General features: G+C 41.5%; 2 protein-coding genes across 2 annotated transcripts in view; both read left to right on the forward strand.

The window, feature by feature from the left end:
• Positions 1-8,967, forward strand: part of UBE2Q2 (ubiquitin conjugating enzyme E2 Q2) — a 30,311-nt gene extending 21,344 nt beyond the window's left edge. Inside the window, exons 9-13 of the mRNA XM_087829126.1 lie at positions 1,349-1,407; positions 3,809-3,857; positions 4,299-4,394; positions 5,457-5,523; positions 7,832-8,967. Coding sequence (XP_087685252.1) covers positions 1,349-1,407; positions 3,809-3,857; positions 4,299-4,394; positions 5,457-5,523; positions 7,832-7,863 — 303 coding nt within the window. The 3' untranslated portion in view covers positions 7,864-8,967. The remainder of the gene's footprint in view (positions 1-1,348; positions 1,408-3,808; positions 3,858-4,298; positions 4,395-5,456; positions 5,524-7,831) is intronic.
• Positions 8,968-11,130: 2,163 nt separating this feature from the next.
• Positions 11,131-22,263, forward strand: FBXO22 (F-box protein 22). The gene is made up of 7 exons (XM_087829220.1): positions 11,131-11,276; positions 11,396-11,534; positions 13,538-13,625; positions 14,431-14,526; positions 16,155-16,319; positions 17,927-18,092; positions 18,681-22,263. Exons 1-7 carry the CDS (start codon positions 11,131-11,133, stop codon positions 19,096-19,098), a joined length of 1,218 nt encoding a protein of 405 aa, XP_087685346.1. The 3' UTR covers positions 19,099-22,263.
• The last annotated feature ends 55 nt before the right edge of the window (positions 22,264-22,318 follow it).

Raw genomic sequence — 22,318 nt, forward strand, 5'->3', positions numbered from 1 at the left:
TGCTAGGAAAACATTCTTATTTTGACTTCATTTTTAGAAAGTATTTTTGCTGCGTCTAGATGTCTAGGTTGGACATTCCTTTTAGCACCTCACAGATACCCTTCCCTTGGCATAGCTTCCATTGTTTGTCTTGAAGTATTTATAGTGCTTATATCTTGCGAAGTTTTTATCAGTTTGGGAAATTTTTCAGACGCTATCTCTTCAAATGTTGCTTCTGTCCCATTGTTTCCTCTCTTCTGGGACTCTGCATATGACCTGCTTTTTTGGTACGTTCCCCTGTGTCTTGTTTTCCACCTTTTTATCTCTCTTGGCTTCACTGTGGATGTTTTTTGACCTATTTCCCAGGACAATGAATTTCTCTTCAACGGAGTCTTCACTGTGGTTAAACTTGTCCATTAACTTACTAGTTTCAATTATTGCATTTCTAAGTTTCAGAATTTCTGTATAGTTTCTTAATTCTCTGCCAGGGTTTTCAGTCTTTGCTTGCATATATTCATGACAGTTATTTTAAAATCTGTGTCTGATAACTCTATTATCTTGATCCTTCCTGGTTTTATGTCTGTTGTTTGCTCTATTTTCTAATTATGTCATCTTTTGGTCTCATGGAATGGTTATTTTTAGTGACAAACATTGCATAGGAAAGACTAGGGAGCTAATTTGAAGCCTTTGATGAGCCTCTTCTCCGGAGAGGATTTGCCCTGTTGGGGGCTTGGGCACCATCAGCCCAGGGTCACTGAGTCAGTTGGGGTTTGAGATGACTTAAAGCGGGGCCTCCTTCACTGTCAGCCAGGGCACTTTGCAGTTTGCCCTCCAAGGTGCCAACTACAGTGCGTGGGCCAGGTAAAGCCTCTCCTCAGTGGACCCTGAGCTCCAAGTTTTACCTCCCTATACAGTGAGTCTGCGACTTCTGTTCAGCTTCTTAAGCTTTCGTCTTCCTCTGCTGTAATGGGAAGAAAACCTGGGCGGGGGGAGGCCCCACTCTGTGGGGTTACTTTTTCTTCTTGATCTTAGCTCTGTTATGATTTACATTTTGTCCGCTTTTTCCAGTTCCCAGTCAGAAGATTGATCCAAATGACCTAGTTATCATTGGACTGTCCCTTTATATAGCTCTGTTGGAATGCGGACATTTCATAAACTTAACCAAACATCGCTCTGCTTGAGCGTGATCTTCATTTTCATTTTTATTTGCTTTGATTCCATTTTATTTTTTGGTACTATTTTTACTTTTATGACCCTCACTCATCGTCAGATAACAAGTGTATACATTGTTTATAAACTAAAATCTTCTAAATAATATAGTATTGAGGATGTTCTTGAAATTAATTAAATGTGCTTACTTGCTTTTCAGGATAACTTTCCATTTGATCCCCCATTTGTTCGAGTGGTGTTACCTGTTCTCTCAGGAGGGTAAGTGTAAGTGATCTTTTCTTCGATAGTGTGCATTAGAATCTTTTGGAGGGCTAGTTAAATGCTAGGAGGCCAGAATGCTAGGCTTTTCTGCAAAGTTTCTGATTGAGTAGGTCTGGGTGGGGCCTGAGAATTTGCATTTCTAAGGCAGTCTCTGGTCTGGTGAAGCTGATGTTGCTAGTCTGGGGTCCACAGTTTGGGAACCACTGGTACCAACCATTACGTTGTTTAGAGGTAGAGTTTTTCATGGTCCCTATTTATATACATTTCACCATTAAAAACCAGATGTTTCTCAAATATAAATTGTGTGTGTCTAGAGGAAGTTAGGATTAGAGAATGATTCTCATCTGCCTGTGATCCTAGGAAAAATCACAGAAATCTCATGGGCCTGTGGAGCTAGCCTTCAAATGTCTTCTAGAGGTGGTTGTTACAGTTTGGTAGAAACAAATGGTAATTGTCATGCATTTTTATTGAAGCTTGGGAGAAGATCAGAGTTTGTATTAGGTTAGTTATGAAGTGTTCTGTAGACCCTCAAAGTAGGAGCAGTTAAACTAATTTGAGAATTCTGAAATGCTTAGCTGACCAATTCACTTTGTGAGATGATCCATTTATGATCAAAGTCTAAAACTATTCAGTCCTTATTTTGCCCATCTCTATGGCTGATATAGTTTCATTGAGATTAAAAATAAGGGTGGCTATAGATGACTAAGGAAAGACTTTGGAAAAATTCTGTAAATTCAGAATAAATGTATAAAAATATTTTTATCAGTTCATTTTAAAATCTGATATAAACTTGACCAGCATAGATTTGTTTCACATTTTTGTTGCAAGAAATGCCAAGAATATTAAGAATTTATGATCTTAAACAGTTTACCACTTAGCTGTGGAGACAGACACACAAAGTTAGGAATATAGTTGTCCCTCGGGTATCTAGGGGGATTGGATTAGGGCTCCCGAGGATACCCAAATCCCTGGGTGCTCAAGTTCCTTACATAAAATGGCACAGTATTTGCATGTAACCTGTGTATAACCTTGTGTATACTTAACTCCTCTCTGGGTTCCTTATATTACCTAATACAGTGTAAATGCTGTGTACATAGTTGTTACAGTGTATTATTTAGGGAGTAATGACAAGAAAAGTCTGTCGATGTTCAGTACAGACACAACCACCAACCGCTATAAGCCTAACTACATAGTACATGTCAGCAATGATGTAACTTAAAAAATACATATTTTCAATCTGTGATTGTTTGAACAGAGAGCTGACTATAATGCCATTTTCTGTTTTTGAATCTTTTACATAGTTTTTCTTTACTGATTATTTTTTCTACAGTGGGGTTATTATCCCGTTATTCAAATAAATAATTGTTAGATTCCTTACTTTGTAAAGTAATTTGGTTTATTAAACATGAGGATGCATTTGGTTAGCTAGAATCCAAAATTCACAGGCTGGATGGTCTTGGCAGGTTTTATTGGGCGCGGGGCCATAGCATTTGGGAAAGTAGGCAGCAGAACGAATTTCAGGTACAGGCAGGACAAAGTCTCAGAGGACAAAAAAAAATTGTGGTGGACTCAGTTTTCACATGGACCTAATCAGTGGTCTTAGCTTATTTATTTTTAAGGTTACTACAGTTTTTCTTGTATAATCATCATTCCCTTGATTTTATTTGTAGGCATGATATTTAATGCATTTTTGAGTTTAAAATAACATTAAAGGAGGAATTATTTTGTTTGAGAAAGTGTTAAAAGGCTGAAGAATCTTGATCTATACTGGATCTTAGCCAAAAGGCCAAGAAGCGATGTAGAATCTTGATCTAAGTAATGATTTCCTAGGAGAGCTCTGGGAAATCCCCAGAAGTTATCTTTGGCTCAGACAACAGTCCTCAGAACTAGAAAGAGAAATTGAGGAGTCACAGCGAGGGGCTCCAAGGCCAGAACCTCACAACACAATGAATAAAAACAGTTTAAACCGTAATTGCAGATGTTCGTTATTACAGATATGGTAAAGTCATTACTTGTGTTGGAGGGAAAATCCTTGGCTGTGTAACATGGAGGCAGAGAAATTTTCAGCTGAATAGAATACTTGAATGTCTTCTAAGGAAACGGATTCTCCTGCCTCTGTTCTCTGGAATATTTAGGGCTTAGTTCTTAGTTTCTGATATCTGAAAAGTCTATAAGTAATCTGTTACCAAGAACCATTATTTTAAAAAAATTAAGACTGTATTAGAGAGATGATATTAGAATTTTTAAATTACTCAGTCTTGTAACCGTGACAACTGTTTCTGTTTTTCTGTTATCGTCGTATCTCTACATGTATGCATATTTTCTTAGTAATGGTACTTCAAAAATTAAGGAGTACTGAGATCTAGAGAATTTTGTATGATTCCTGTTTTCTTTTAAGGTACGTGTTGGGTGGTGGCGCGTTATGTATGGAACTTCTCACAAAACAGGTGACTCTTTTTTATGGCACTCATGGTCTCCAACGTCTGCGTGGTTTGATTGTGTAAATTAGATTCTGAGTGGAAAAGCTCTGTTGCAGTAGCACCTACTTTGAAATTTTTAAAAATTTTCTTTTAATAGCGGCCACTTTTAATAATGAAAAAGCTATGTAAGGTTAAACCAGTAAAATGACATTGTTTTGGTTGTTTTATCTGTGCTAAGATAGAAAGTAAGTTATATTTAAGGTTATAATTTGCTCGTGTTTGGCATTTAAAACAGGTGTTTTTTGTGTGTGTAAGATTTTGGAAATGGTTCAACTTTAACTTCTTGACTACAAACATCTTAATATTAATTTGCTATTGTTGAGTTGTTACAGGCCATTTTGTTAAGCTTTCCTAAGTGGTAATCAGGAATACTGCTGTGTTTTAGAGAAGGCTTTTTTCTCCCTGTAGGGCTGGAGCAGTGCCTACTCGATAGAGTCAGTCATCATGCAGATCAATGCCACCCTAGTCAAAGGCAAAGCCAGAGTGCAGTTTGGAGCAAATAAGGTACTTTTATTAAGAATGTCATATAAACTGTAACATGTATATTTCCTATCTTATGAGGCTTCTTCTTATTCTTTTAGTCTTTGTTATTTTTACTCTAGATAAGCATGTATAATTTTGATCTTGTTATTGGTATGTATATTGCTAATAAATAAAAAATTATATGTACTTTGAACTTGCCCCAAATTGAGATCATGTTATAATAGTTAATTCCCTGTGAGCATTTATGTGCTAAGCTCTAATCTAAACTTTTTACTTGTATTAACTCTTTCAATCCTCTTAATAACCTAAGAGTAGTATACTTTTCTTGTCCTCATTTTGTAGATGAGGCACTTGAAGCCCACAGAGGTTAGGTAATTCGTCTAAGGTGGTAGGTGGCAGAGCAAGGATTGGAACCGGACACTCTGACATTAGTCTCTGCTTTTAACCACTGAGTTCTGTTTATTTACTTCCTATATCAGAAACATCTTTTCATGTCTAATTGTAGTTATCTATAAACACATGAGTGGACCAAGGATGGGCTGTGAAGTTAGTATGTTTTGGAAAAATATTTGTGGGAGGGAAATCATTCTGACCTAACATTTAAAAACAAATTCAGCTGTTCCTAAAGTTCTGTGTGAATTTTGTGTTAAATGCCTGTCCAAATAGTATTAAATCTAAATATGTTTTTGTAACCATATTGCAGGTCAAAGCATGAGTCCACTAGAATCTTACCTCACAGAGGAAGCAAAAAATGAGTTCTACGTAGGTTGCAATAGCATTCTTTAACTCAGTTCATTGTGTGGAGAGGGACACTAGAGCTGTAAGGAGTTGTACTTGTGTAGTGGTAGCAGGACTTACACAGATGAACTGTGAAGGTTGTAGATTTTATTGGAGTACAATTTGGGTTTTCTCATTCTTCTAAAATGGTAGACAATAAAGAAATTGAGAAATGGGGGTATTTGGTTAAAAATCATTTTGAAATGGAAATATAATTGTTTCCTGTGTGGTGACACATCCATAAATTATTTTTCATGATTTTCATCTACTTAGAGTTTTGACTTAAAATGTATAACTCTCTTTCAGAATCAATATAATCTAGCAAGAGCCCAACAATCTTATAATTCCATTGTACAGATACACGAGAAAAATGGTATGTTTAATTCAGTATGTATTTATTGCCATTTATGAGTTTTACCTAATGTACTGTTGATATTTATCCTGTTTTATTTTTGTTTGTGCTTTAATGTCTTATAAAATACAGTTACCACAGTGAAAAAAGTTAACTTGAGGATACACAAACTGTGCTTCATTTAAAGTCTTGGCGTCCTAAATACTTAGCCTGAGAACCTCTGAGTCAGAATGAAGATTTTTTTAGTAGATTAATGAATGAATCATTTTGTTCATTTGAAGATACGGTGTTAGGATAGGAACCGAGTAAGTTACCTTGTTAATGCTGAGTAAGTGCAGGCCAGGATCCTGAACCAGCTGTTTCCGAAACAACTTCAGGTGATATAGTGTTTTTTGACAATTGTACACATTTATCTATCCAAGTTAATTTCTAATATCAGTATCCTCTTAAGAGTATTTGAGCTGCATATTTTTAAAAAATCCTAAAATACATTTCATAAACTTCATTGACCTTCCTGAAATTTTGCTTATATTCACAATGCATATTTTGAGTTTTTATCTCTGACAGTGAGGTAATAAAAGTTGACTTGGTGTTAGAAGACCTATTTTCAGTGCCATTTGTGTCACCCGCCAGCTCTGTGACCCTGAACAAGTCGTGTTACTTCTCAGTCTCAGTTTCCTCATCTCTCAAATTGGCACAATGTCTGTCTCGCCAAACTTATGAGGAAAAAAAAGTATCATGCAGCACTTTGTAGCTAAGTGCTGATAAGATATTCATTGCAGCTAGTGAAACCGATGCTTTTTGTGTGCAGAGTAAATAAATAAAAAGAAATACAAAGTAGTTTTCTTTTAGGGAGTATTTATAATAAACCGTTCTCTACTTTGCTAGAAATGTGATAGCTTGTGACTTAAGAGTTGTGTTTTGTGCTTGCTTTTATTTTAATGACAAAGGCAACGTCACGTTGTCAGTGACTGCTTACTTCTGAGAGAATAGTACAGGCATACCTCGGAGGCATCTGTTTGCAGACCAGCGCAGGAATGCAAATGCCATACTTCAGGGAGTCATAGGTTTTTTGCTGGTGGAGGCTGTGCCTTCGGTTTGTAAAAAATGCAACACTTGTGAAGCCCAGTAAAACGAGGTATGCCTGAATTCAAAACAGTTCTCAAATTTCTGAAGAGGGAAACGCTCAAACTTGAGGGCAAGTGTGGATTTTGATAATAATCCTCTCCAGCCCCCTAAATTAGTAGATCTAGAAACACCCGTATGCCAGTTCGTAACCACATGGAGTGCTACAGCCTTGGTGCGTTTATACTGTTCCAATGGTAGTGTCCTACCAAACAGAATTTAGTCTCATTTGCTTAGAGCTTAAAGTTTTGTTGAGTCTGGAAACAATCATATTTTATTATTTATTTATTTTTAAAGCAAACATTGTAGTAAGCATTTAAAAATGTTACAGAAAGTGCTGTATTTGGGAAAGTGTGGTTGTGTGTAAGGTCAGCTGTGGTGAGAGAGCAGTAGATTCAGGATCAGGAGTTGGACTCTAGTTTGGTTTCTGCTGCTAATGGATCTTAGGTACAGTCACTTAGTGCACCTGCTGAGATGGCTTCCTCACAGCTGAAGTCACAGCATTTCATTCCACTGATGACAATCCAAGTTCCTCTCGTAATAAAATGCCAGGATTTTGTTTGAGGGTGAGTTATTTTCAGTGAGGTTTACTTTTAAATACAGAATCTAAATGGAAATATAAAGCCTACGTTGTAGTCTAGTATTACATACTCATCTTTAGCTAGAAATGCCATTAATATAGAGATCTTATGTTGAAAACTTATATACAATTTATTCATAAAAAATAACTTTATACAGATAGTCTCTACTTACAGTGGTTTGACCTAGAGGTTTTTGACTTTATGATGATGTGGAAGTGATATGCATTCATAGAAACTGTATTTTGAATTTGAATTCTGATCTTTTCCCCTGCTAGCGATATGTGATATACTTTGTGATATTGAACAGCAGCATTGAGCTGCAGCTCCCAGTCAGGCAGAGATCATGAGAGTCAACAGCTAGTGCTCCATAGCACACTCATTGTGAGAGATAATTCTGCCCACTGTGGGCTAACACATGCATAAGGTAGGCACGGAATCCCATTGTCAATCAGGGAGCATCTGCACTGTAAACAGTAAAATGCTATGGTACTAACTCAAGTGTAAGTATAATTTTTACAATAGGTTTAAACATGAAAATTATGAGTAGAGAAAGTAGCTAACCTTAATAAAATGCCATTACTCTTAGTTAAAGAATTACATTATTTTTTTCCATTCTATTTCAGGCTGGTACACCCCTCCGAAGGAAGATGGCTAAATGTATTGACTGTCATATGTTTGGACCAATGTTGCTTTAAAGAAAATCTTCCCACCATGCAGACCAGCTTTGAGTGCCCCTATAACAGCAGTACCGAAGACGTTAGCTCATAGATATTTTAGTGGATAATTTGTCAACTGACATCCTGTATAAGTTTATAGTCTTCTCATTTTGCTCATTTTAGGTATCTTGGACTCAGCAGTGAGTCCTTTACTGTATTTTTCTTGATAAATACACACACTGGCCACTCCTTATATCTCTTTTTCTTGAAAAATGAAATCTGTTAAGCAGGCAAGTCAGCATCAGGTTACTGAAGTTGCGACTTTAGGGTAACTTTTCCGTAATGAGCTCGTGCATTACGAGGACTTGCAGTATCTTATTTCACTTGGAGCCAATAAAGGTTTATTTGGTGTTTAATATTGGTTTAGAAAATGTAAGGTCTAAATCACAGTAGCCTTTTCAGATTAAAACAATTTTATGATTTCGCCAAAATAATGACAGGAGACCTACTCAATAAAATGTTAAACTTTTTTATGGCCATGTAAAGATATGAGCCATCTCCCAGAGGAAGATATGCTCTTACCTAAGTTGTGTTGTAGTTTTTAGGTAACGTGAAGCACAGGGTTGGGCCAAGTAAGCTAGTAAGGCTTATAGTAGCAGTTTCCACTGGGGCATCACAGTCTTGCTGGGCTGAATCTGTTTATTGGTTCAATATGTCTTATGAAGATCTGCGATACAGATCTTGAAGTTATTTAAAATACTAAGTCATTTTACATTTCCATTTTATTAACGGGATGTTGCAATTGTTTGTAAACTAATAAACTTATAAAGTGATTGGCACACAGACTCCTTGAGCAAAAGCTGCACAGTGAAGTACAAAAAGATCCCTAATTTGGAGACTCTTAAATTTTTTGCTGTAGTCATAACAATGGCTTTTACTTAAAGACTAATAGGAACTCTATACATGTTAATTCTTTTATAAAACCTGACCCAAATCAGTATACTCTCCATTTTATTGCCTTACCTGAATCAGTCCTATTTGATTGGTAATAGATTTTTTATATGCCCACGTTTGATTTAAAAGTAACTTCTAGTTATTAAGCACTTTTAAAATGAAATCCAGAAGCACATTTTTCTGCACAAACCACTTACAAAGTTCAAAAGTGTTTCTTACACATTTGCTTTGAGATTCAGTTTTTAACTTTGTAAACCACATTGGAGAGACTTGGCACTTCTGCATTGTGTGGTTGAGGGGACAGTAGAGACAGATTTTCTGGCATTCTTGTTCACATGGTTACATTTGTATACAGTTCTGATACAGTTGCTCAGATAAGTGACATGGCAGAATTCTTTAAAGCATTACAGTTCCTTAAACCTAAGGCTAAATCTTGAATACATTATTGAATTCTTTAATATCCTGATGGCTAGCAGATTGACAGCTGCACATTTGGCATGCTTTGTTTTTTTTGGAGTTTATTTTTCATTGCAAATTTATTTGGCAATGTACAGTAAATTTTGTAAACTTGCATCAAGTTTATGAATAAAGAATCATTTAAAAAATAACTCTGTCATTTACCTCATTAGATACTCTTTGCTTCAGGTGTCTGTAGGTTCTATTGAGTTTCTGGAATAGGACTACATGTGGTTCGAGGGGGTGAGGAGAGACTTGAGAGGAAGAGAGCAGATTGATTTAACAAGAGAAAGCTACAGACCCCAGAAGTGGTGTGTACAGATGTGGTATCCTCAGGCTTTCCTCAACCTTTTTGCTTTCCCACACTCATTTAATAGAAATTCTTCATGGCTGTCCCTAGTTCCCCCAGTTCCAATAATCTGCTCCCTCTTTAGTGTACCTATAGCTTCCTTACACACATCTGTCAAGTTATGTCATTTAAAAGAAGTCCAGAGGTAGGAAAACTCCAGGGACAGTACATCTGGGCTCTGCTTTGCTTCTTCGAGATTTTTCTGTGTTGATTTCACCTTTGGATTGATGTGTAATCATGCTACTTCATCCAGAGGTAAATAATGGTCCCCTCTCCCAGTGTCTCCTTAGGAGGTGTGGGATTCTTTAGAAGTCCCCTCTCCCCCCAGCATAGTGCCCCTCACCTTTCCTTGCCTAGAATTGGGGCCACACCTAAACTACTGTCTGCTGGGAAGGGTGAAATCATCATGATTACTTTAGACCATGTTGAGCAGATTGATTTAACAAGAGAAAGCTACAGGTTCTCAACATGTCATTTGGGGAGCCCTGGAGGCCCCATGAGACCCTTTTAGGAGGTTTTGCAGGTCAAAATTATTTTCTTAATAATAAAACATTTGCCATTTTCAGTCTCATTCTCAAGTGTACAGTGGAGTTTTCCAGAGGCCACATGACGTGATATTGCCACAGACTGAATTCAAAAGCCAATCCAGCTTGCCTTCTACTAAGCCAGAAGTTATAGAGGTTTGCAAAATGTGAAGATGTCACTATTCACTACTGGGGGGCTGGGCTATTTTTTCATAAAAATGTTATTGTTAATCTGTAATGGATTTATTACTTTAATATTAAAATATTGTACTATGGTAAATGTTAACAGACATAACGCACATAAACAAGCTCTTTGGGGCTGTCAGTATTTCCTAGTGTGAAGGAGTCCTGAGGCCAGAAAGTTTGAGACCCACTAGTTTAGACCAATTACTGGGCATCGAGCCAGGGCTTCGCCAGCAGGGGAGCGGCCGGAGCGCAGGTCAGGCACAGGCGCGTCTGCTGTGCTCCCTTTCCCTGCACCCGTGGTTCTCAGCCCGAGCTTGCATCGGAATTGCGGGGCCGCCCCAGTCCGAGTCAGCATGCCTGGGTGAGCACGAGGCGCGCCGACGCGACGCGGGGACGGCGGCGCAGGTGGTCGCCAAGCGCGGCCACGCGCGGGCGGGAGCAGCGCTCATTCGCACACCCGCGGTGGGCTTCTAAAGCGGATACCGCCCGCTGAGAAACTGGGCTCATGGTGTTACCAGGCACCGGGGCTGTGGAGACCACCCAGCGTCACGTAGTCTCTGCCTGCAGGGACTTGTCAGCTAGCTGGCTTTGCAGCAACGGTGGGACTGACAGTCGAGAGGGCGACGTTAGGCCGTCGAGCGCCGACCCACGCCGGAAGCCCACTGCCGGAAGTCCCGGTCCCGGTCCCGCCCCCGGCCGGAAGTGGCTCGCGCCTGCGCATTGCGCACTGGCCAGGGCCGGTGCCGCTGCGTAACCCCTCCGCGCCCCGGTCCTGCGGCCGGAACCGGTGGGGCGGGATGGAGCCGGCGGGCGGTGGCGGCGGCGGGGCCGATCGCGGCTGCCCCGCAGACCCGCAGAGCGCCTTCGTGCTGAGTAACCTGGCGGAGGTGGTGGAGCGAGTGCTCAGCTTCCTGCCCGCCAAGGCGCTGCTGCGGGTGGCCGGGTGAGGCGGGGCTGGCCGGGCTTGGTCTCGCCGGGTGTGCGGGGCGCGGGGTCCGAGCGGGAGCGGGAGCGGGAGCGGGAAGGGCGCCGGCTCACAGCCCTTTGTGGTCCCGCCCGCAGCGTGAGCCGCCTGTGGAGGGAGAGCGTGCGCAGGGTGCTGCGCGCCCAGCGCGGGGTGGCCTGGATCTCGGCGGGCCCGGCGGACGGCGGCCACCCGCAGGAGCACTGCCTGGTCCGCGCCGCGGCCGAGCAGCTGGAGGCAAGTGGGGAGGGGCCCGCGCGGGCCTTTGGGGGGGGGGGGTCCGTCTGAGAGCTAAATCTGGTTTTGTACCAGTTTCGTACATGGGCTTATTGTTTAGAGTTTAGGGCACATTTTCTCGTGACATGAAAAGGTTTTGTAAATATCAGGTTTAATGATCGTGTATTGTAAGGGCGTGCCATGATTTTATTGGACCATTCCTCAAATGTTGGGCACTTTATGTATCCAGATTTTTTACTCTTAGGATAATGCTGTGCAGAACCTTTCCTTTACCGGCTTCCCTTGAAGCAAGTATTGTCGTCACTGTTTTGCATTAAAGGCAGCTGGGTCTTTTTAGCTTAGTGTCACATAAAAAGGCCAAGAGCTAATCTTAAACCCAAATATTTCAAACCCCGATCCTATGTACTCTTTTGTGCTGTGTTTCTGGGTTCCAATTTCAAATGCTTGGCAATACCTGGGCAGGTAAAAACTTGAACTGTGGAGGCAGAGAGGCAGCCTGTTGAGCGCAGGTGACAGTGAGGCTGCTCTCACTTGGGAGTGGGGGGGGCCAGTTGAGAGTATTTGCCACCCGGGTGCTCTGTCACTCCCTTTTACTTTAGGATGCGTTACATACAGACAAGGACATAGCATGACCACCACACAACCATCAGTCAGGACATTACCACCGATACATTTCTACCATCTGACCCTCATATTCCATTCACATTTTGCCAGTTGCCCCAGTGATGTCCTTCAAAGCAAAAGGATTCAGTTTAGAATTTTATGTTGCATTTATTTGTCCCGTTTCTTGAATCTTTGTTCTGGAACCGTTTCTCAAGCTTTCCTTGACTTTGACAACTTTGACATGTATGTAAATTACAGGCCAGTTATTTTGTAAAGCTTATGTTTCTTAGGTTGACATTATGTGTCTTTGGGCCGAATATCCCAAGTGATGCTGTGCTTTTCTCATTGCAGGGTATCAGGCGGCATATGGTTTCCATTTGTCCCATCACTGGTGATATTACCTTTGATTTTTTTAGTAACATGGTGTCAGCCAGGTGTTGCTACTGTAAAATTACTCTTTTCCACTGTAATAAGTATTTGGAGGGGAGATACTTTGAAACTATGTTAACATCGTGTTTCAAACTACTTATTTATTTATGTTTATATAGACTTATAGTCTCTTATTCAGTGGCACTAAGCTGTCTCTTGGAGGAAACACTGTTTTTTATTGTTCATCTTCACCCAAGGATATTTTTTCGCATTGATTTTAGAGAGAGTGGAAGGGAGGAGAGAGAGGAGAGAGAGAGAAACATCGGTGTGAGACACATTGATTGGTTGCCTCCCGCGCTCGCCCCAACAGGGGCCAGGGATTGAATCTGCAACCCAGGTCTGTGCCCTTAACCGGCAATTGAACCTGCATCCCTTTGGTTCGCAGGCCTATGGTCTAACCACTGAGCCACGCCGGCCAGGACCAGGGGGAAACCATCTTAAATCAAGTGGGAAAGGAAAAAGAGCTGCAGGAGAATATGTAAAGAAGTGTGTATGTCTAGATAATTGTAAACAAAAGTTCCTGTAGGACTCTAGTTAGTACAGTGGAAACAAAGACCTGAAATATTTAATTTGACAGTCAGTGAAATGAGGAGTGTGATGCTGTTAATACCTCCCCTCTGTTGCTGAGCTGTTTCTGTCACTGTAATGCCTATTCAAATAAAGCAAGTAGCTTTTTAATTTTTTTAATTTTATTTTTTTTTTACTGGTACTTAATGTTTTTAAGAGTTTACATTATTTTGAAAATGAACTTGTTGAGTTAGTCTGGAATGAGTTTGACTTGAAGAAATAACAGATGTTTAACAAATGACTGAGCTGAAAAGGAAAGAGCATGAGTGGAAAATTAATGAGAAGTGGATGGACCTGACAGAGGGGCAGTCAACAGCAGCTTGGACCAGGATGAAACTTTAAGTCACCACAAAAGCCCTCACAGATTCCTGGGCTCTAATCCCAATTCATTTTTTTCTTTGCAGAATGTTCACATCTTACCACAGACAGTTCTTTACATGGCTGATTCTGACACTTTCATTAGTCTGGAAGAGTGTCGAGGCCACAAGAGAGGTGAGTATCAAAAGCAAAAGTTTGGGGTATTTTTGTTTCCTTATGTATCTTCTGTTTGGAGTTAAATATTGTCCTAGTCCCGAGAGTTACTCAGTGTCTGAGGCTCTGGGCCTACTGCCTATAGAATGAATGAATATATTCTCTTTGAGCCTTGAAGAGCTCTTTTTGCTTTAACGATTGGTTTCTGAACCTTGCAGTACCATTGAAACAAAATCTCTAGGAAGGTATTTTTCTTGTTTTGAAATGCTTGAATCCTCCAGGCACTTCTTGTTATTATTAAAAGAGGATGTGTGTCTTTGGCTACTCAAGCCTTTCATTGTGTGGGAGCTGAGCACCCGTTTACCAAAGATGTGTATAGACACAGTGTCTTGGCTCGAGCAGGGGCCTGTGTCCCAGGAGGGCACACTGAGGCCCAGAGTCAGCCCGAGGCCGTGGATTACCATCCGGCTTGGATCCAGGGGACTGTATGCAAAACCCTTGTGCTGTGGTATCAGCTGAACAGAGGGTAACAGGCCTGAAATCCAGCTGTAGCAGCAAAGTTTGACGTCCTTGGAGCAAGAGCTGTATATGACCAAAGCAGAAGGGCACACTGGCGATGATAAAGGTCAAATTTAGAATTAAAATATAAAACAGGCCCACAACAGGAACACATTTGTTTTATCCAAGTTTTTAGACTTCCTTATAAAGCCTTCTGATGTCAAATGACTTAAACTTTATTTGGTATTTGCCTTTTTTTCCCCTCTACACCATCAGATTTGACCTTATGTGAATGACATTTAATAATTTTGCTACTGTGTTGTTACAGCAAGGAAAAGAACTACTATGGAAACAGCAGTTGCCCTTGAGAAGCTATTCCCAAAACAGTGCCAAGTCCTTGGGATTGTGGCCCCGGGGATTGTCGGTGAGAGAAATGCCAACTGGATGTTTTCCTCCCTCACATGCCTGTGGGGGCCGGTTGATGGGTGAACTCCTTTTAGCTTAAAAGCACGTTTATATTTTGGGCCATCCAGATACATTGAAGGTAGTCATATTTATCAGGAGTAAGTCAGGACTTGTCACCTTGTCTTTTCTGGGACCTACTACTCACCTTTGAGCCAGTTCCACACATATCCCAGCATATCTCCAACTTCCACGAAGGCAGCTGATCAGAATCTTTCCTCTTAGGCCACTGTTTAGTGATTGTTTCCAAAGCAGCTACAATCCACCCTCCTTTTGGTTGGAAAAATTTCAAGTTTGAGAAAATTTGTCCATTCTTACATGGGCAGAGGGCATTTTCTTTCTTCAGGTAAATGTACAGTGAAATGCACAGTCCTGATTGTACAATTAATTTAATGAGTTTTGACAAATGTAAACAACACGCCAGACAAGATACAGAATGTGTCCATCTCCCCGGAAGCTCCCTGGTGCCCTCTCCCTGTCAGTCCCTACCTGCCATGCATGTGTGTCTATATGAAGAATATAATTCTCTCTAGACTTGTAACTTACTGTATTTGTACTGGTCCGCTAGGGCTGCCATAACAAAATACCAGACAAGGTGGCTTAAACCAGACATTTATTTTCTCGCAGTTCTGGAGGCTGGGAGTCGAAGATCAGGGTGTTGGCAGGTTTGCTTTCTCCTGCGGCCTCTCTGGCTTGCCCGTGGCCACCTTGCCTTCTTGCTGTGTCCCCACATGGCCATTTCTCTGTGCATATCCCTGGGTTCTCTGCCTCTTCTTGTAAGGACACTAGCCCTGTTTCATGAGAGCCTCACCCTCAGGGTCTCATTTAACCTCACTTATCTCTTTAGAGGCCTTATGTCCAAAAACAGTCACAGTGGGGGTTGGGACTTCATGTGATTTTGGGGGGGAATAACAATTTTGTCTGTAACACCTACCTTCAAAATTCACAACATATTACATACATATTTCCATGCCAGTAAATATGTTTGCTGTCATTCTTAATGGCTACATTTGATTGTATAAATGTAACTTTTAATCTAAATACCAGTGTAGGGCATTTCAATTTTTCTTTTTTATTTGTTATAAAAAATTCTCTGATAAAAGTATTTCTCTCTTTCTCTCTCTCTCTCTCTCTGTATCTGTGTATATGTATACTTTATATAATGGCCAAATATTTTAGCCCAGGATAAATTTCTTAAAGCGGAATTGCTGTGAAAAAGTATTTACTACCCTCTTCCCCAGCTTTTTATTTAGAAAAACTTCAAACCTGTAGAAAAGTTGAAAGAAGAATAGTACAATAAACACCCACATACCCTTCATCTAGAGTCACCATTTTAAAAAATTTTGCAACATTTGCTTGCTCTGGCTTTGCTTATAAACACCTCTCTTTCTGAACCCTCTGAAAGTAAACTGCAGGCATCATGACTCTATGCTCCTAAACATTTCAAAGCTGAAAACTTCCTCAGATAGTGGCCGGTTAGCTTGTTGATTATGTGGGTGACCTAGGCGGGGCTGGATATTTACGCTGTTATGAAATGAAACTTCAGTTTTTATTGCATCTGGTCATGAAACTGCTTAACTTTTTTCCTAGTGACTCCGATGGGATCGGGTAGCAACCGGCCTCAGGAAATAGAAATTGGAGAATCTGGTTTTGCTCTACTGTTCCCTCAAGTGGAAGGGATAAAAATACAACCCTTTCATTTTGCCAAGGATCCAAAGAATTTAACACTGGAAAGACGCCAGCTCACCGAAGTAGGCAAGTGACTGTTACTTACCGTTCCTTTCCCGTCTTGTTGGTTGATTTTAAGAGTCTGAATAAAGTGCGCGTTACTGGAGATGTGGGTAATTGGAACTAGTGATTAACGGGCTAGCGCAGCGCATCCTAAGTTTTAGAAAAGGGGTGAGTTCAGGCAGACTCTGTCGAGCAAGGATGTATCACACAGAGGAAGCTTGGCTGAAGCAGGCAGGTCCTGAGAGGTCATTTTGAAGAGTTAGCGAATTGGCGTAGTGTCTAAGCTCTGACGAGAAAGCTTAATTCAGCAGAGTCTGCGACAAACTAGTTACTCAGGCAGAGCAAGGCCTTTCATCTGCGTCTGCAAATGAACTGATCGGCACTGACTCATGAACAAAATCACTGTTGGCATGAAAAATATTCAGGGGCGACCCCTCGCTTATGCACATGTCAGCCATCCCACAGAGAGAAGCCTCCGTTATTTGAAAGGGCTCTGAACCGAATGGGAATAAAAAATCGTGTAGCCACAGAGGGAAAATTTGTGAGTGGTTTACTGATCAGAAAAAGAAAGGAGTGCACATGCTGAGCCTGGCTGTGCAACTCTCCCTCAGCGCACAAAATGAGTGAAAGGGTCGGTGGGGATGGGAGGGCGGCACAGTGGCAGCTGCGGGCTGCAGGCCTCTGGGGGACGCGGGAGAGGCGGAGAGGCCCGGGGGAGGGTGGGAAGTTCCCGGGCCAGTCTGTGGTGTGAGGCAGGAGAGTGGAGCTTGCAGCTGCCCTGGCGTTGCTACTTTGTAGCTTTGGACAAGTTTCCTAACTTTTCTTGGCGCCTGTTTCCCCTGTAAAGTGGAAAGGACTGACTGACAGAGCCGTGAGTATCAAATAAGTCTGAAATCAAGGCATCGGTGGGGCCACACTCCCTGGGGCTCCAGGGGTGAACCTGTTCTCGTCTCTTCTACCTTCTGGAGCCTTTCAACAGTCTCGCGGCTGCGTCTCTCCCATTTCTGCCTCTGTGGTCACCCTGCCTCCTCTTCTGTCTCTCGTGCTTCTGTGAGGACAGTTGTCACAGTACTTAGGCTTACCTGATAATCCAGGTACTCTCACATCAGGGTCCTTCATTATAACTTCAAAGACCCTCTTCCCAGTGAGGTCATGTTCCAGGTATTTGATGTGGGTTTATTTTTGGGGAGACCACGTTCACCCCACTCCAGGTGGTTAGTGCCTTTCTCTCCGTTTTCCCTGGATCTTTAAGTTCCCACTGCCGCTCGCTCTGCCCTGTGAACCGGGGTCCCTTTCAGTCCGGGTGGCGGCCTGTGTGGAGACAGTGGCACCGGGGTCCACAGGGTGCTGCTCAGTTACAGCTGCCTCCTTATTTGTGTGGAGTTGTTGTGTGGAGTTGTTGTGTTATTTTCAAATAGCCATTTAGTTTTTTAAACGGGGAAAAATGGTGGCATAGGTTTTAAGTAGTGTTTAAGTTTATAAAAGATGGGAAACTTGACGGCTTGAGCACCGACTTGCACGTAACTAGGAGTGCAAGTCATTCGCAGTGATGTTTCATCTTTCAAAACGAAGGGAATAAAGTTTTAATAAAGCAGATTTCTCTCTCATTGCTGCTCTTCATTTCCCGGCAGGCCTTTTAGATAACCCCGAGCTTCGTGTGGTCCTCGTGTTCGGCTATAACTGCTGTAAGGTGGGAGCCAGCAATTACCTGCAGCGAGTGGTCAGCACTTTCTGTGACATGGACGTTGTCGTGGCTGGAGGCCAGGTGGACCACCTGGCGTCGCTGACCTCCGAAAAGTATGTCTGGCATGCTTCTGATTTCTGTGGGTGACGGGAAACTTTCTCAGGTGTTTATTCCTGTGGGTCTTTATTTTTTATTTATTTTTTAATCTTCACCTGAGGATATTTTTTCCATTGCTTTTCAAAGAAAGTGGAAGGGAGAGAAGGTGAGAGAGGAAAGGAAGGAGGGAGGGAACATGGATATGAGAGAGACACATGATTTGTTACCTCCCGCATGCACCCCAGCTGGGGCCGGGGATCGAGCCTGCAACCGAGGTACGTGCCCTTGGCCAGAATCGAACCCGGGACCCTTCAGTCTGCGGGCCAGCGCTCTGACCACTGAGCCAAACCAGCCAGAGCATCATGGGTGTTTTTTATCTTCCTCTTGCTTTATCGTTAGACACACTGTATAAACACAAAACAGGAAACCGCAGGGATCCTCTTGGAAATCAAAAAACCAACAAGGAAGGAAGGGGTTCCGGAAACTTTTCTAAAGTACAAAACCTACTAGTGCCCAGCCCAGAGCTGCACTAAAGGCTCCTCCCCTTTTACACACTGAACGGTTTTAATGCTTCATGATAAATTGCCACCGATCTAATTTTCCAGGCACCCCGTGGATATCGATGCTACCGGTGTGGTCGGGCTGTCGTTTAGCGGTCAGCGCGTCCAGGGCGCCACCGTGCTGCTCACCGAGGACGTCAGCGACGAGAAGACGGCCGAGGCGGCGATGCAGCGCCTCAAGGCGGCCAACATCCCCGAGCAGAACACGGTCGGCTTCATGTTCGCGTGCGTGGGCAGGGGCTTTCAGTACTACAGGGCCAAGGGCAACGTGGAGGCCGATGCCTTCAGGAAGTTGTTTCCCACGGTCCCTTTATTTGGCTTCTTCGGGAACGGAGAGATTGGGTGTGACCGCATAGTCACGGGCAACTTCATATTGAAGAAGTGTAACGAGGTGAAGGACGGCGACCTGTTTCACAGCTACACCACGATAGTGGCGCTGATCCACCTGGGGTCATCGAAATAGAGCCGCCGGCAGAGTGGCTTTCACGGCCTACGCCTTTTGGGTTCTGCCTTTCCAGAAAATGCAAACTTGGGATATATGTACTGCAAACAAAAATGACTTTATACGTATGTGGTTTTGTAGCTTTGATGCTCTGAAGATTTCTTTGGGGGGTGGGCTGGTTTTTAATATAACAGGCGAAGGACGACTGTGTGTGCAACTTAACGCAGAGCGAGAGCCGAGAGCTTTCGTGTCGGCCACGAGCAAACCGATCGTGGCCGTGGCGCCAGATTCTGTAGCTGCTGCGCATGTGATTTGAACTTGACTCCTGCACAGGAAGGTGGAGGGCAGGGTTCGTCGATAGGATGGAGATTCCAGACATTCCACGACTACCTCTGAGGTGTGAGATGATCGTTCAGCAGAATCATAAAGACAGTTTCTCCCTTAATATTCAGATGGCTTGCGAGAGCTTTCCCTGCTTTACAGTCTTACCGAGATTTTCAGAAGCTGTAACAAAATCATTACTGACTTTTTACCTATTTGATAAATATTAAAGAACAGCTTTATTTTAGTACTCTATAAAGTCGCTTAGTGAAATAAATGGCCAAGACGAATAAGCTGTATTTTATTATTCTATAAGGAAAAATATTTTCTTTTCCCCGCAGACTGTTTTGCAAGACAAATTAGCGTCAGTCTTGTCGAAGCCACTTTCCCCCCAGGTCTTCATCACGGGATAACTTACCTGTTCCACCTGGTACAGTGTGATGTAACCGTGCATGACACTTTTATCGTAATGCTCAGTGGTTCTGACAGGACAGTAGGAAACCTGTAAGGTAAGTGCAGTCAAGTGTGTGAATGTTCCTGCTTGTCTGTTTTCAGTCACCCTTCTCCCAGTTTTCACCTCAAAAGCTTTTTCTCTCTCCCTGTTTATGTATATGATAAAAATACTTAAAAGTTTCTTGTTTTATAGTTACCCTCGATCTTAGTTTCTGAAAAAAGTACAAAGAAAGTTTGACTGTCATAGAACTTTTGGTCTGTGAATGGCACTTTTTAGCCATTTTTATTTAGCTATTAACTTTTTTTTACTATTTAACATTGGTACCCATTGTCAAGCAGAAAATGCCTCAATTTGAGCGCTTGGATATGGTTACATAGCACATAAGGAAAAGACTTTGTAAATTTTCTTTGTTCTGTGATAGTAATCAGAGTTGGTTAAATAGTAGAGGAAAAGGGAATTTAAAAACCGAAAAATTTTAAAAATATGAGCCTGGGGGTTGAGTGGATTATTTTACTTTTTCAAATTAATATATAAAGTGTTGTTACTTCTCAAAGGAGAGTCTGCTGCTGGGTCATTTCATATAATTTAGGTTAATACAGGATTACTTCTGTAGCCGAGCCTTTGGGGCTTATTTGAATAGAAAATTCATTTGGCCACAGGTTGTAACCTTGGTGTGGAAGAGCAGCTGACCCAGTAGAAACCAGAGTGCTACACTAAGTCCTCACTTAATGTCATCGATAGGTTCTTAGAACTGTGGCGAAATGACATAATGAAACCGATTTTACCATAGGCTGCTTGATTTAAATAAGAGTTTAAGTTCCTAAGGCATCTCAGCAATGTCATAACAAAGCGACATTAAATGCTATGATGTTACTAGAGGACCTGTTGCCCTGAGGAAACAAAAGTCATCCCCCTCACCTCTCAGAGGCCTTGATAGTGCAGGGAGGGGAACTATAATGTAACCAAAGTTAAACAAAATAAGGTATTACAATTTTGAAAGGCTCGGCTTAAATAAAAGCAGTCATTGAAGGAATAGTTACTGTTTCAAAAACTAAAAACATAAATTCCTAGAAGTGACAGCTGTTATAGCCACTTGTGAAACTGGAAAAATCATCACCCGAAAAAATTGACAAGCGCACAAAAAGACAAGTAAAGATACACTGTTAGCATCTTCACACACTGAACTGCCTGTCTTGAGTGATGATCAGATTGATAGGATGGTTTATTTCATCAAGACATTTAAAAATATTTATTTCCTTGATATACTTTCAAAGCAAAATCTTTCTGCAGCTGCAGTTGGTTTGTAAAAGGAATATATTTCCATCCCCTTTATCCAAGTAGAACTAAACTCCTTATTACCCGGTAGCAATCTAAGGAAGTAAAGGGAAGGCAGACCTTGCTATTCAGACCTGGGAATAGACACCCTGCACCTCGATGTGGTTAATAATCTCTGTGACCTGTTCTCATGGAGAGGGTCCTGTAGGCCACGTCACTGCCGCAATTCCCTCAACTAGGCCTAAACCTGGACGACTGTAAACACACCAACTTCTCAACCGAGTAAGAGAGGCCAGAGGGCAAAAGTTCTGCCATTTATTAATACTGCAAATCTAACACAGTGAACATGCAAAGAATGTAAAATAAACTTCTACAATCCATGTAAAAGTTTTTGAGAAAAAAATAAATCTATATTTGTCATTCTATGCCCACACAGTACAGCTTAGATGAGCACCACTGTAAGTTAAATTTTAATGGAAACAGAAGACTCTAAATCCTCTTGCTTGGAAATTGTGATTTTTTTTTAGATGACTGACTTGATTTTCATTTGTAGAGACTGGGTATGGGTCTGCTGAATAAAAATCCTAAAATAAAGCACAGTAAGCATTAGTGAGAATGTCTTTGTTAAAAGAACAAACTTAATACCTTTGTAAAGAACTTGTTACCTGAGTTTTTAGTATTGGCACTTTTGAGACATGTTATTTTTGTCATACATATATACTTTTTTGCCCTACAGCACAACTGAGACAGGTAACAAGAATATATGCTACTAGAAAGTAGAGAACATTGGCAGAAGCCGATAAATTTCATTTAAAGTTTTGGTACTAAGTGTGTGTGGAGCATTTTCATTTCACAAACAGTTTGTATAAAAGTTACTGTTTTCTTGTGATTGTCATCACAGCCTGCAGAAAAAGCAGGATGCATAATTACAAGAAATTGGAAGAAAACCTGTTCATTAATTTTAAATGCAAATGATCAGAATGAGAAGTCTGAGACCATTTTCTTAACATTTACACAATTTCCAAGTGTGACTACCCAAAATTCAACCACCATACGTGTACCTAAAACATACTCTGTTCCAGGCCTTGTTGTGATATTGGAATTACAGACAGGAATAAAACTGAATTGGCCTGAAATGTCTTCGTAGCATACCTGTATCTGCAGCTTCCCCAGACAGCTTAACAGGGTGAA

The sequence above is a fragment of the Miniopterus natalensis genome, chromosome 22, assembly GCF_054644295.1.
Source record: "Miniopterus natalensis isolate mMinNat1 chromosome 22, mMinNat1.hap1, whole genome shotgun sequence".
Lineage (NCBI taxonomy): Eukaryota > Metazoa > Chordata > Mammalia > Chiroptera > Miniopteridae > Miniopterus > Miniopterus natalensis.